The 15,921-nt window shown below is 43.1% G+C and overlaps 2 protein-coding genes across 11 annotated transcripts in view; both read right to left on the reverse strand.

Moving 5' to 3' along the window:
* The window catches only part of LOC115106768 (coagulation factor IX-like), a 38,324-nt gene extending 29,713 nt beyond the window's left edge, over positions 1-8,611 (reverse strand). Inside the window, exons 1-3 of the mRNA XM_029629830.1 lie at positions 8,517-8,611; positions 8,112-8,234; positions 7,397-7,563 (exon numbers count right to left, since the gene is read on the reverse strand). Of these exons, the coding sequence (XP_029485690.1) occupies positions 7,397-7,563; positions 8,112-8,181 (237 nt within the window). The 5' untranslated portion in view covers positions 8,182-8,234; positions 8,517-8,611. The remainder of the gene's footprint in view (positions 1-7,396; positions 7,564-8,111; positions 8,235-8,516) is intronic.
* Positions 8,612-8,900: 289 nt separating this feature from the next.
* LOC115106762 (diacylglycerol kinase delta) overlaps positions 8,901-15,921 on the reverse strand; it is a 151,588-nt gene continuing 144,567 nt past the window's right edge. For 9 of the 10 annotated variants that reach the window (XM_029629816.2, XM_029629815.2, XM_029629818.2 and 6 more), the window contains 5 exons: positions 15,244-15,336; positions 15,016-15,135; positions 13,955-14,072; positions 13,519-13,649; positions 8,901-11,075 (listed from right to left, as the gene is read on the reverse strand). In XM_029629816.2, coding sequence (XP_029485676.1) covers positions 10,986-11,075; positions 13,519-13,649; positions 13,955-14,072; positions 15,016-15,135; positions 15,244-15,336 — 552 coding nt within the window. In that variant the 3' untranslated portion in view covers positions 8,901-10,985. The remainder of the gene's footprint in view (positions 11,076-13,518; positions 13,650-13,954; positions 14,073-15,015; positions 15,136-15,243; positions 15,337-15,921) is intronic. The other variant, XM_065008080.1, reaches the window with a different exon arrangement.

Raw genomic sequence — 15,921 nt, forward strand, 5'->3', positions numbered from 1 at the left:
GGTGAGTCTCTGATCCACCTCTACGCAGACGACACCATTCTGTATACTTCTGGCCCATCTTTGGACACTGTGTTAACAACCCTCCAGGCAAGCTTCAATGCCATACAACTCTCCTTCCGTGGCCTCCAATTGCTCTTAAATACAAGTAAAACTAAATGCATGCTCTTCAACCGATCGCTACCTGCACCTACCCGCCTGTCCAACATCACTACTCTGGACGGCTCTGACTTAGAATACGTGGACAACTACAAATACTTAGGTGTCTGGTTAGAATGTAAACTCTCCTTCCAGACCCATATCAAACATCTCCAATCCAAAGTTAAATCTAGAATTGGCTTCCTATTTCGCAACAAAGCATCCTTCACTCATGCTGCCAAACATACCCTTGTAAAACTGACCATCCTACCAATCCTCGACTTTGGCGATGTCATTTACAAAATAGCCTCCAATACCCTACTCAACAAATTGGATGCAGTTTATCACAGTGCAATCCGTTTTGTCACCAAAGCCCCATATACTACCCACCATTGCGACCTGTACGCTCTCGTTGGCCGGCCCTCGCTTCATACTCGTCGCCAAACCCACTGGCTCCATGTCATCTACAAGACCCTGCTAGGTAAAGTCCCCCCTTATCTCAGCTCGCTGGTCACCATAGCATCTCCCACCTGTAGCACACGCTCCAGGAGGTATATCTCTCTAGTCACCCCCAAAACCAATTCTTTCTTTGGCCGCCTCTCCTTCCAGTTCTCTGCTGCCAATAACTGGAACGAACTACAAAAATCTGAAACTGGAAACACTTATCTCCCTCATTAGCTTTAAGCACCAACTGTCAGAGCAGCTCACAGATTACTGCACATGTACATAGCCCACCTATAATTTAGCCCAAACAACTACCTCTTTCCCAACTGTATTTAATTTATTTATTTTGCTCCTTTGCACCCCATTATTTTTATTTCTACTTTGCACATTCTTCCATTGCAAAACTACCATTCCAGTGTTTTACTTGATATATTGTATTTACTTTGCCACCATGGCCTTTTTTGCTTACCTCCCTTCTCACCTCATTTGCTCACATTGTATATAGACTTGTTTATACTGTATTATTGACTGTATGTTTGTTTTACTCCGTGTCGTTGTATCTGTCGAACTGCTTTGCTTTATCTTGGCCAGGTCGCAATTGTAAATGAGAACTTGTTCTCAACTTGCCTACCTGGTTAAATAAAGGTGAAATAAAAATAAATAAAATAAAATGTTGATAGCCCCTCAATGGCAAGGCAAGCTCTGTATAGCGTAGATCACTCTCCTGCTATATGATTAGCCTTGTCAACAACCGTTACTAAGTAGACGGTGTGAAAGAAGCCGGCGAAGGAGGTGGCTGCCGTTTTATGGTCTCTTAACCAACCGTGCAGTTTTGTGTTGTTTTTTCATATTGTTTAACTTATTTTGTACATTATTGGATTTGACATTTTGAACATTGAGATATTAAATAAATGATAGGAAAGAAGCTTAGAATCAAAGGAGAAAGAGACTGGGCCTCTGTAGAAAGACAGATAGCTGTGGAATGTGTTGGGGGACGGGAGCAGAGCACCGTGTTGATACAGGGGAGACAGATGGACATCTGTGGATTAGATGAAGGAGGGGTTGAGGTCAGGAGGTGAGGACAGATTCCCTTAAGTGAATAATAAGGGTTTGGTATCCTGTTACCCTCTTTCTGTTGAACCATAAGATGTAAGGATTGGGGAGAAGGCTTGTCTTAAGTAGGATGTATATAACTGATGGAGAGAAATGTTTTGGTGTCTGAATACAGCTGGGAAGAATTAAACTTGGTTAAAGCTTCTCTAGTGTCCGTGAGTTATTTACTCTGAAAAATAAGAACCTAACAACATAATTTTGCTGCTACTGTCTCTTATCACCGAAAATAGCTTCTGGACAGTGATTACTCACCTTGAACTGGACAAAAAAAATTACGATTCGGTACTATTGGCCAATGTACTATCGCTGGATAATAAATTGGATGAATTACAAGCACGTATATCCTAGCAACAGGACATTAAAAACAGTACTATCTTATGTTTCACCGAGTCGTGGCTGAACGACGACATGAAAATAACATATGCTGCTGTTCTATCGGCAGGATAGAACAGCAGCCTCTAGTAAGATAAGGAGTGGCGTTCTATGTATATTTGTAAACAACAGCTGGTGCACGATATCTAAAGAAGTCTTGAGGTTTTGCTCGCCTGAGGTAGAGTATCTCATGATAAGCTGTAGACCACACTATCTACCTAGAGTTGTCAACTATATTATTCGTAGCTGTCTATGTACCATCACAAACCAATGCTTGGCAATATGACGGCACTCAATGAGCTGTATACGGCCCTAAGCAAACAGGAAAAAGTTAACCCAGGGGCGGCACTCCTTGTGGCCAGGACTTTAATGCAGGGAAACTTAAATCCGTTTTACCTCATTTCTACATGCAAGTTAAATGTGCAAAAAAAGGGAAGAAAACAATACACCAGTGGTTCCCAAACATTTATAGTCCCGTACCCCTTCAAACTTTCAACCTCCAGCTGTGTACCCCCTCTAAGCACCAGGGTCAGCGCACTCTCAAATGTTGTTTTTTGCCATCATTGTAAGCCTGCCACACACACACTATACAATACATTTATTAAACTTAAGAATGAGTGGGAGTTTGTCACAACTCGGCTCGTGGGAAGTGACAGAGCTCTTATACGACCAGGGCACAAATAATAATATAATAACAATCAATCATTTTGCTATTTATTTAACCATCTTACATATACAACCTTGTTTGTTCATTGAAAATTGTGAATTACTCACCGCAGGTTAATGCGATGGGTGTGCTTGAAAGGATGCACATAACTATGCAATGTTGGGTAGTATTTGAGGGAGTCTGTCTTAAATCATTATCCACACAGTTTGTGCTTGTATTTAGTTTTCATGCTAGTGAGGGCCGAGAATCACTCTCACATAGGTGCGTGGTTGCAAAGGGTATCAGTGTCTTTACAGCGCGATTTGCCAAGGCAAGATACTCTGAGCGCATCCCAATCCAGAAATCTGGCAGTGGCTTCTGATTAAATCCAATTTTCACAGAACCGCCTGATGCAATTTTGATGAGGCTCTCTTGTTCAGATATAGGTAAGTGAACTGGAGGCAGGGCATGAAAGGGATAATGAATCCAGTTGTTTCTGTCATCTGTTTCAGGAAAGTACCAGGTGCTTCGCTATATCACATTTGACAATGTCCGTAAGCATGAGTTAATTTGAACACAAAAAAATCATACAATGATGGAAAGACCTGTGTGTTGTCCTTGTTAATGCAGACAGAAAAGAGCTCCAATAGCCTCAATTTTGTCCCGCACATTGTATAGAGTTGCGTAGAGTCCCTGAATTCTAAGATTCAGATCATTCAGACGAGAGAACACATCACCCAGATGTCTGACCGCTTGCATGATGACAAGTGAAAATTATGGTCAGTAAAGAAAACTTTAAGCTTGTCTCTCAATTAAAAAAATACATGTCAATCCTTTGCCCCTTGATAGAGCATTTCTGTATGTTGTAAAAGCGTTACATGGTCGCTGCCCATGTCATTTCATAGTGCAAAAAATACACGAGAGTTCAGGGACCTTGCTTTAACAAAGTTAACCATTTTCACTGTAGTGTCCAAAACTTCTTTCAAGCTGTCAGACATTCCCTTGGAAGCAAGAGATTCTGGTGGGTACTGCAATGTACCCAAATGGCATCGGGAGCAACTGCTTGAATGCACGTTACCACTCCACTATGTCTCCCTGTCATGGCTTTTGCGCCATCAGTACAGATGCTCACATGAGCAGCATCTACATTTTGCTACATATGGACCGTTAATGGAATTCCTGCGAGAGAGTAATGGTTAATGTGATTGGATGTTAATTATTTGACTAGGCTACCTTTATTTGACATTGTGTTGTTATTTCCCTGAACACTAGATGGTTTAATTTGATTTTTGGCAGTGAAACGAGGCTATTCAGGTGAGAAAAAAACCTCACCCACGTTGGAAAATATAAATGGACTGTTTGAAAATGTGAAGAAAATAAATGTCGTACCCCCGACGGCATTGCGCGTACCCCAGTTTGGGAATACCTGCTGTAGATCACCTTTACTTCACACACAGAGATGCGTACAAAGCTCTCCATCGCCCTCCATTTGGCAAATCTGACCAGAATTCTATCCTCCCGATTCCTGCTTACAAGCAACAATTTAAGCAGGAAGCACCAGTGACTCGATCAATAAAAAAAGGGTACACCACATCGGTCACTGGCTTCATCAATAAATGCATTGATGACGTCGTCCCCACAGTGACTGCACATACATACCCCAACCAGCAGCCATGGATTACAGGCAACATTCGCACTGAGCTAAAGGTTAGAGCAGTCACTTTCAAGGAGCGGGACTCTAACGCGGAAGCTTATAAGAAATCCCACTATTCCCCCCGACGAACCATCAAACAGGCAAAGCATCAACACAGGACTAAGATCGAATCCTCTACACCAGCTCCGACGCTTGTCAGATGTGGCAGGGCTTGCAAACTATTACAGACTACAAAAGGAAGAGAGAGCTGTTCAGTGACACGAGCCTACCAGATGTGTTAAATTACTTCTATGCTCACTTCGAGGCAAGTAACACTGAAACATGCATGAGAGCATCAGCTGATCTGGAACAACTGTGTGATCACGCTATCCGGAGCAAATGTGAGTAAGACCTTTAAACAGGTCAACATACACATACGGATTACCAGGACGTGTACACCGAGCATGCGCTGACCAACTGGCAAGTGTCTTCACTGACATTTTCAACCTCTTCGTGTCTGTAATACTAACATGTTTCAAGCAGACCACCATAGTCCCTGTGACCAAGAACACTAAGGTAACCTGCCTAAATGACTACCGACCCGTATCACTCACGTCTGCAGCCATAAAGTGCTTTGAAAGGCTGGTCATGGCTCACAACAACACCATTAACCCAGAATGCTATTCATTGACTATGGCTAAGCGTTCAACACCATAGTGCCCTTAAATTTCATCACTAAGCTAAGGTCTATGGGATTAAACACCTCCCTCTGCAACTGGATCCTGGACTTCCTGACGGGCCTCCCCCAGGTGGTAAGGGTAGGTAACAACACAACTGCCACACTGATCCTCAACATGGGTGCCCCTCAGGGGTGCGTGCTCAGTCCCCTCCTGTACTCCCTGTTCACTCATGACTGCACTGCCAGGTCTGACTCCAACACTATCATTAACTTTTCAGATTACCCAACAGTGGTAGGCCTGATCACCGACAATGACGAGACAGCCTATAGGGAGGAGGTCAGAGACCTGGCCATGTGGTGAAAGGATAACAATCTCTCCCTCAATGTGATCAAGACAAAGGAGAAGATTGTGGACTACAGGAAAAGGAGGACCGAGCACGCCCCCATTCTCATCGGCGGGGCTGTAGTGGAGCAGGTTGAGAGCTTCAAGTTCCTTGGTGTCCACATCACCAACAAACTAACATGGTCCAAGCACACCAAGACAGTCGTGAAGAGGGCACGACAAAACCTATTCCCCCTGAGGAGACTGAAAATATTTTTTGGCATGGGTCCTCAGGTCCTCAAAAGGTTCTACAGCTGCACCCGAGAGCATCCTGACGGTTTGCATCACTGCCTGGTATGGCAACTGCTCGGCCTCCGACCTCAAGAGACTACAGAGGGTAGTACGTATGGCCCAGTACATCACTGGGGCCAAGCTTCCTGCCATCCAGGACCTCTATACCAGGCGGTGTCAGAGGAAGGCATAGACTGCTTTCTCTGCTACCACACGGCAAGCGGTACCGGAGTGCCAAGTCTAGGACCAAGAGGCTTCTAAAGAGCTTCTATCTCCAAGCCATAAGACTCCTGAACATCTAATCAAATGGCTACCCAAACTTTTACGCTGCTGCTACTCTGTTATTATCTATGCATAGTCACTTTTAAAAACTCCACCTACATGTACATATTACCTCAATTACCTCGACTAACCGGTGTCCACGCACATTGACTCTGTACCAGTACCCCCTGTATATAGCCTCGCTATTATTATTTTACTGCTGCTCTTTAATTATTTGTTACTTTTATTTCTTATTTGTAGGTATTTTTCTTAACTTAATTTTTCTTAACTGCATTGTTGGTTAAGGGCTTGTAAGTAAGCATTTCACTGTAAGGTGTATTTGGCGCATGTGACATAACATTTTAGTTGATCTGCTGACCCAAGCAAACAGAGAGATTTTCATGGCCCTCTGTGTCCAGAACGAACGCTGTGCAAAAACTTGGGTAGGGCGAGAGCTTTGAGCAAAAGCAAACAACTCCCCCTGCAAGGGGAGGCCCTTCTCTCGTCAACGGTTATGTGGAAGCTATTATATTGGCCTATAAAAGCAAGGGTTTACAGCCTCCAGAGGGCCTAAGGGCTAACTCCATCAGAGGTATGGCTACCTCTTGGGCACTGTTCAAAGGCATCTCCTTGCATGAGATTTGCTATATGGCTTGTTGAGGGATGCCCTCATACTTTTATGAGGTTCTATCGACTAGCTGTCACTGCACCCTCTTTTGTGCATATTGTCCTTAGCGTCGGGACCTCCAAGGGTTGATATTGAGAGTACCTGGCTTCGGCGAGCGTGTGCGATATGGGAGTTGGTCTTATCACATTAGTGAGATGTCAAAACAAATAATTGAAAGTGAACTAAAGGCTACTTGTGTAACCCCAGTCCTCTGATATTATGAGTGAGACATCTAACCACATTCACCTAACTTGCAAGCTCAGAGGTCAGGCGGGTGACTCTTTAGTATGAGGTGAAGGGCTTCGATAGACGTATATGATTGGTTCTTCAAGCTACAGGGTAGCCTAGTGGTTAGAGTGTTGGACTAGTAACCGGAAGGTTGCAAATTCAAACCCCCGAGCTGACAAGGTACAAATCTGTCGTTCTGCCCCTGAACAGGCAGTTAACCCGCTGTTCCTAGGCCGTCATTGAAAATAAGAATTTGTTCTTAACTGACTTGCCTGGTTAAATTAAAGGAAAAATAAAAAAATACTTAGGAGATTCTGGTTAATTCCACTAGTGAGATGTCTCACTCATAATATCAGAGAACCAGAGAAGAGAAGTTTGTCTTCCAGTCAAGATGATCCAATCACTATCTAATCAAGGCTCGGGGGGTCTACACATGGTATTAAAATGTATCTCTTATTGGTCCACTGTGACCAGATGAGGGCATAATCTGGACATAGGACACATGTTAGCGCAAAGTATAAACAGAGCGTTCATAAGCTCTGGTCCAGGGCATCAGTGCGCATTCCCTGGACCAGAGCTTTCATGTGATGGCGCTGTTCTAGTACCGTCTTCTCCTTGGTCTGGAAGATCTCGGCAGCCTCCTCCTGGGAGCAGGTTTCCTCATAGCACTCCCGCTCCAGGTTGCCGGGCATCATCTCCTCAAGGAAGAAGTTGGCCCTGGGCCGCCGGGGCCCTCGGAGCAGCTGCTCTGCATCCCTCTGCTCCAGAAACACTGGGTACAACGGAGTAGGGTGAAGTCGCCACTAGACGTTGATCTTGAATCAATTTAGCATTTTCCCCACTTATGGTTAAAATTAAGATTGGGGGAGGGGAAGCTGATCCTAGATCTGTACCTAGGGGAAACTTCACCCCAGAGCGGGCACAATGCTTTAGTCCTGTGTGAATCAGTTGGTAAGAGCATGACACTAACAATGGCAGGGTTGTGGGTTCAATTCTCGCAGTGATCACAACACATAAAACATGTTGGCATATGTAAGCTGCTTTGAAAAAAAAGTGTCTGTTAAGTGGCATTCATATACAATACTGACATCTGCAACCCAGACATTGACAAGGGCCTCAAGAGCAGAGATTTGCTGGTTTTAGTTGTGTAGCTTAATCATATCACTGAATTTAGTTATATTTTAATGTATGACACCCATCACAAACGTAAATATCTCAATAAGTATCTAGTAAGCTGGAATTGAAGTGGTTTAATTAAAGATTGCAAATACAGTACAATAAATGGGCACGTTCCACTCTGACTACAAGGTGAGGTGTTACCTTTTGATTCAAACAGGGAACAGACAGAAACCAGAAGTACTGTAAGGAGCCAACCGTCAGACTGTGACATTCCTCCGCTCCAGGTAGAAGTTGAAGGGGTGAACTGGGATCAGCTAGACTTTTCTGTGTGGACACAAGTATACAAAATGGTAAGAAAGGCAGGAACTGGAATAGTAAACCAGGACTGCTTTATCCATATTACCACATAGAATTTCCTTGGTAAAACAACCAAATTGACAGCGCTAATCCTTTTGCAGTTGTGGTCTGAATTTCTGAGAATCCTATTGTTGTCTTTATTTAATCAGTGTCCATGTAGTACATACTTTGAGATATCTACTCTGTGCCTGGAGCACACATTACCCCTTCAGATTACTAATCAAGATGTAGTTATGAGAAATAACCTACCGTTTTCTGTGGGTGTCTGCTAAAATGGTGGCTTTTCCCCACAAGCTCGGATATTGATCTTTAACGTGAATCTAAATGTTGACATAGTGAATCATTGGCACTGGCCAGGGCAGCGTTCAAGGCACTCAACAGTTTTGCGCTATTCATCATACTATTCATTTATCATGTCTGCTTCTAAAGTATCATGAGACTGAATGTCTTAATGAAAAAAAAAAAAATTCCGCCATAGTTCTAAAGTGTGGTCAGGGAAGCCGTATACATGTTAAAAACAATGTTGGACCTTCAATTTATGAACTAAACATTTTTAAACATGGCTAAACATTGAAATCTTGAACGTAATCCACATGATGGTATTGACTAAAGAAACACATCCAAAGACCCAACTCACACATATACCATTTTTATTACAGGATGGCGATATTTCAATATACAAGACAGACATATTTACAACCAAGTGGGTCGGGCTTATGTACATGGAAAAAAGAGGTATAGCATACAGTATTATTTCTAATGTATAAATTATCAATAAATACTGGAACGGAAGAGACCGCTTCCCAGGGGTTCTCGACAAGCAAAGAAGAAAAGGACAACCCCAAATGTTGCGAGGAGGGAAATTATATGACCATACAGACCATAATGAAAACAATTGCATCACTGCACAGCCAGACATAAAACAGAACCTGGACATCCACACGGGACTGAGTGGGAGAGAACATGACTAGGCCAAAGAGTGTCTCCTGACCCAGGGACTTGACCAGGAAGAACACTGGGCCATACTTATTATACCCTAGATATTACCGAATCCCAAATAAACCCTTAATCCCTACCTCCTATTCGTTTGTGCAGACCTAAGAGGATAGGTATAAGCCATTGGCGACAATTCCACCTGGCCTGTCGGGGGGCAAAACTGAGCTGCCACCATATTGTTTATTGACCGATCCAATCCTGTCATATCTACACAAATGCCCACAGGGGTAGGGACTAGTGGTTGATTTGAGTTTCAGGATATAACATGGTCAGGAAAAACCAGAGGCCTTAAACATTACCGGACAGTTTCTTGGACCCAGATTGAGCCCACTCTTGGACTAAAAAGCACTTTCGAGGTAGATTCTCCATTGAGTGTGCATGTTTAATCCAGAAATAGGCTTAACCTGGGTCCGGGAAACTACTTTAACCGAGGTGAATCATCTTAAGGCAGTGTTCGAAAAATGATCTTATTGACATGCTCCACACACCAAGAGATCTGCCTGATATGTGACAGTTTGTAGATTATTTAAGGCATGGTCAAGTTTAGCTTTTCCCTACAATACATAAGTGTTGTGTTCAGTAGGAGGGAAACCTTTTGAAATGGGGAGACTACCTGAATCTCTGATGTGCAATAATAAACACGAACATCGGGGGCCCATCACTCTCTAAAATGACATTTGGTGACAAAGCAGGGTCGTCGCTTTCGTCTAATTTACCAGCCCCGCATTCAACCTAGGTAGTTAGAATTGTAATTGTTATTCATATAAAAAGGACAGGGACTATGAGAGATGGAGGAGAAAGAGAAATTACACATGCACCTGGGAAAAGGCCGAAGGTTGTTGGAGTGATTGGTTGATTGTCGCTGCTTATCCTTGTAGTTCAGACCTCTTCCAGTCTATCTGTTTTTCTTTTGGGAACATATTACCTGGCATCCCACGTCATTTTCAGAAACATTCTGGTTCAAACACATTCAAACTCAACATATCCAGTACAACGCATAAGAAATAAATAGATGCATATTTCAATAGAAAAACTCAGCCTCTTCCATAAGTATTTTCCATGATCCAGTCAGTGGAAACTATGGAAATATAACCTATGGTGCCCACTCTATATGTTCAAAAGACACCTCCTAGTATCATGCAGTGCATTACCTCTTGACCTATGAAGCTCTGGTCAAAAATAGTGTCCTATATGAGGAATAGGGTCATTTGAGATGCAGCCTTGCTAGTTTCTGAATCTTCCTTGACTTGGCAAACAAGCTTCTGAAATGTATCAACTGTTTAAAAAGGTCAATTGGTCAAACGTTAATTGGTGGAGTCTGGCGCTGGTTTGTTGATAAGGCATTCTGGGTAGTTGAGTTTTTCTGTCAGCAGACTTTGTTCCTGGTAGTCAGCCCGATTGGATTCTCTGCAATCTCTCCTGACCTTCTACTCTTAACTGACATCATTGAACACCCCTCCCCAGTGGCGATAGTGGTTTGGCCTCCTCCGTTTGCAGTTCAGTTGGTTGATCCCAGACATGGACGCTGCAGAGATGGGGTGTGAAGAAAGGCACTGTGGTAAATTTTATTGGTTGACTAAACTCATATCCATATTTGAGTGTATAGAGGTCCCGTTGGGTTCAAGCTGTTCAAGGCTCGGTAGGTGTGTGTACAGCATGGCTGGGTACAGTCAGTTTAGGTAGAGGGTCTGGTGCAGCACACACAGTTGTACAGGAGAGAGCCTAGGCTTCGCTGGCAGTGCTGCTGCGACTCAACTCTCTGATACCCTGGAGAATACGCTTCATGTGACCAACCTTCGTCACCCCCAAGTCCTGCAATGGATGGACACACACACACACAAATTAGATCAAACACCAGGACACACATGTGGACCCGTGTACCATGTAGGGTTTTTCCAGATTTTTTTCCAGATGTCACCTGGCAGGGAAAACCAAGCTCTTTATAGACTACAAATAACTTAAATCAATGAACAGGGAGTTAAATTAAACACCTGTGGTAAAGCCCCATAGTAGTGAAACATAAGAAAGCTCTACCTGGCACCTGAAAGAATGGTTGCGTCCCAATAACATATCCTTTCACATGACGTGTGCACTCGTTCACAATGTTGGGGAAGCTACTCTGAAAATATATTTTACCAAGCTACCAATTACTTCACACTGGAATAAATTAAGCTACAATAAAGCTACCCTTAAGAAATTACTTAACTAAAGTAATTTTCAACAAGTAGTTCACTACATCCAAACTATACTGAAAAAAAATGTAAACGCAACATGCAACAATTTCAAAGATTTTACAGTTCAAGTTACAGTTCAAAAGAGGAAATCAATCAATTGAAATAAATTGAAATTGAAATAAATTAATTAAACCATAATCTATGGATTTCACATAACTGGGAATACAGTTCTGCATCTGTTGGTCACAGATACCTTTAAAAAATTTAAAACTAGGGGGATCCCGAGTGGCGCAGCGGTCTAAGGCACTGCATCGCAGTGCTATAGGCTTCACTTCAGACCCAGCTTCGATCTTGGGCAGTGTCCTTGTGGCGGGCAGATTAACCTCGGTCGTCAGGTGAACAGTGTTTCCTCCGACACAGCTGGCCTCCAGGTTAAGCGGGCGGATGTTAAGAAGCACGGTTTGGCGGGTCATGTTTCGGGGGACGCAAGACAAGACCTTTGCCTCCCGAGCTGGTTGGGGAGTTGCAGCAATGAGACAAGATAGAAATTGGGGAGAAAAAGGGGGTATACAAATTTAATAAAAGTAGGGCCGTGGATCAGAAAACCAGTCACTGTCTGGTGTGACCACCATTTGCTTCATGCAGCGCGACACATCCACTTCGCATAGAGTTGATCAGGTTGTTGATTGTAGCCTGTGGAATGTTGTATCACTCCTCTTCAATGGCTGTGCGAAGTTTCTGGATATTGGCAGTAACTTAAACACGCTGTTGTACACGTCAATACAGAGCATCCCAAACATGCTCAATGGGTGACATGTCTGGTGAGTATGCAGGCCATGGAAGAACTGGAACATTTTCAGCTTCCAGGAATTGCGTAGATACCTTTTCAACATGCATTAACATGCTGAAACATGAGGTGATGGCGGCGGAGGAATGGCATGACAATGGGCCTCAGGAGCTCATCACGGTATCTCTGTGCATTGAAATTTCCATTAATAAAATGCAATTGTGTTCGTTGTCCGTAGCTTATGCCTGCCCAACCATAACCCCACCATGGGTCACTCTGTTCCCAACGTTGACATCAGCAAACAGTTCGCCCACAGGACGCCATACACATGGTCTGCGGTTGTGAGGCTGGTTGAACGTACACTGAAGGCTGCTTTATGGTAGTGAAATTATCACTCAATTATCTGGCAACAGCTCTGGCGGACATTCCTGCAGTCAGCATGCCAATTGCACGCTCTCTCAAAACTTGAGACATCTGTTGCAAAACGGCACATTTTAGAGTGGCCTTTTATTGTCCCAAGCACAAGGTACACCTGTGTAATGAGCATGCTGTTTAATCAGCTTCTTGAAATGCCACACCTGTCAAGTGGATGGATTATCCTGGCAAAAGAAAAATGCTCCCTAACAGGTATTTAAACAAATTTGTGCACAGAATTTGAGAGAAATAACATTTTGTGCGTAAGGAACATTCCTGGGATCTTTTATTTTAACTCAAGAAACATGGGACCGACACTTTACATGTTGCATTTTTATTTTTGTTCAGTATGCTTTATGAAAAATTATCATATCTAAATCTGAAATGTCATAAATTACAAAGTACACTCTGGAGTCAGATGTTAACATAATGTGTAATTTTGCCTTTTAAACACAAAAACTATGTTTCAAGTGAAAATTAGGCAGGTCTGATGCTGAAAAAGAATTGAAATTTTGCCTACTTTACCCGTATTTTCTGTTCTTTTTGCAAAAAAGGTAGTGTGTAGTTCCAGTATTTAGCTACTCAGCAAAAAAATAACTAACTACTGAAAACACTACAAATATTTGAATTTAGTTAAACTACCACCAAGCTACAGCAAAATGTAATTAAATTACTAGTTAAACTACATGTAGTTCTCTACTTCCCATCACTGCTCTTTCACTACTTCCCACAAACCTAAAAGCATTGGATTGGTGGAGGCATGGGCTAGTGGGAGTTTCTTATGCCACTAATTTCCTTTCAAATCAGTGAAGGGAAGTAAACAAGTGCACACTTTGGGAAGAAGGATAGATATTTGGGACAGCCTGTATGTGTGTAGTACCTTGAGATCCCTCCTCTCCAGGTGCAGCAGCTCGGCGCCGCGCACGTCGTGCCCAATAAAGATCTCCTTGTACTCGGTGAGACAGATGAGCTCCAGCCAGGCGGCTACCTCCTCTGTGCCCCACTGGTGCACTGCAGAAAGCAAGACCCCCTTCAGACCCCCAACCACACCACGGAAAGACACCACAGAGAGACGCCACAACCCTGCACAGCCCTTAACCGCAGCTCTAGGATAAGATGAACCTACCCTAAATCCTAACTTTGACCATTACAGTGATGATGGTGTGTGGAATGTTGTGGCGACCTCAGAAAGAATTTAATGTGATTTTCAAAGAGTGTTGACCATGATTTGTCATTGTCCAAACATGATTTAATACAGTGTTCCAGAGTAATTGCTGTGAGAGAGAGAGTGCGAGAAAAAGAGAGGTAGATAGTACCTGGCAGTGTGAGAGTGGCACAGGCCTCCTTGTTCTTGTTGTTTTTGTCCTTCTTGAACTTGGGGACGAGACGGAACTTGGCACTGCGGCTGCGCTTGGAGAAATCCGTCAGGTGTCCCTGCAGAAACACAGACAGGTTAGACAGCCAGGTTAGACAGCTAGACAGACAGGTTAGAGAAAAAGACAGACAGCCATACAGCCAGACAGCCATACAGACCAGACAGACAGACTGACCAGACCAGACAGGTTAGAGAGAAAGACAGCCAGACAGATTAGACATTGGGTGATACAGACTGTCCAGTACTATGGACCCACAGAGTTGAACAGTTTACTCTAGCCCAGCACTAACACACTGACCTGATTCAATTAATCAATCACCAAGATCTTGATTAAGTAGCCCATTTACACTTGTACCTGTAAACGGGTTGAGAATAGTAGATTTGGACACTGATAAGTGCCTAAATGGGAACACAGTGGCTATACAGTAACATGCTATACATGACGTCAGAGCTCGGTGTCTCTGCTTCACAGACCTGTATTGGTTTTGACTGACAGCCGTTCTGAACTTGAGCACCGTGCACAACAAAAAGTAGCCTCCAAATGAAAGCCTAACACTGTAAGATTGTATTTTATAATTTAGGTAGTCATGTTGGCAATAGAACAAGCTTTCAAATTATGCCCACTTTACCAGATTGCGATTTATAATGGACCGTTTTTGGATTGTGGAAACAACAACAGTAATTGTGTAGGCGGTGATGCAGCGATATGTTCCAAAGAAAACAACTACAAATGCACATAAAATCAACAGCGTCTTTTGTTTTGGATTCAGTCTTTCCCTTTTAATTGTTACCATGGTTATAGATGCTTTCCATATTTCCACTTCTCTAAGAAATATTTCAATGTAGCACTATCCATATAGGCCAATTCCCACAAGTGTAATGGGTTAAATCAGGTGTGGTATTACTGGACTGGGACTAAGATAGAAAAGCACTGAGCTAAGCGGCTGGTGTGTATAGCGTGTGTGTGAGTGATTGTGTGTTTGTGGTCGCATCTAGATCTACCTCATCATCCCCAGGTTCGATGAGCTGACACAGCCAGGGTATGTCTGGGAGTCTGCGTAGCTGCTGGGCCACAGTTCCCAGGGCTCCAGTTAACTGCTCCTTCTGAGGAGGATCCAACTGCTGAAAAGACATACCCATTTACAAAAACATAATAACCCCCCCACACACAGACACATGCAGCTGCACCTACACACAAACAGACAGACAGACAACAGCTTTGAGACTTACCAGGCACATCTTGCCTGCCAGTAGCAGCTCTGTCTCACTGTGAAGGGCCTTGACGTTACTGACCATCTGAACCACAACACTGCAGTTCAGACCCTGCGTAGAACAGAGACGAACACAAACACATTACAAACCACAGAAGCAATGTGCATTAAATGTGTGTGACTGTGTATATATTTGACTGATTGATTGTCATACATGTACACCATTTAGTGCCAGCCCATATGGGCTTAATCCCTAGACACAAATCATCAAAACATAATGACATTTGACAATTTCAGATATACAGTGCATTCAAAAAGTATTCAGACCCCTTCACTTTTTCCACATTTTGTTATGTAACAGCCTTATTCTAAAATGTATTGATGGAATTGGCTAAACTTTGATCACTGAGATAGTAAATTAATGATAGGAAATGAAAGAGAATGGGTTTTATGTCAGAAGTTAATGGTTCTCTAAAGAAAGACAGATGGCTTTGGAATGTGTTGGGGGGATGAGAGCAACGTGGGAAACAGGGGAGACAAATGGGCATTTGTAGATTAGACGAAGGAGGAGTTGAGGTCAGGAGGTGTGGACAGATTCTCTTAAGCGCGTTTGATCCATAAAAAAACAGCTTAGAAAAACGCAACGTCACTACAAAATATTTCAAAAGTTGCCTATAAACTTTGCCAAAATATTTCA

Source organism: Oncorhynchus nerka, linkage group LG23 (assembly GCF_034236695.1).
Source record: "Oncorhynchus nerka isolate Pitt River linkage group LG23, Oner_Uvic_2.0, whole genome shotgun sequence".
Classification (NCBI taxonomy): Eukaryota; Metazoa; Chordata; class Actinopteri; order Salmoniformes; family Salmonidae; genus Oncorhynchus; species Oncorhynchus nerka.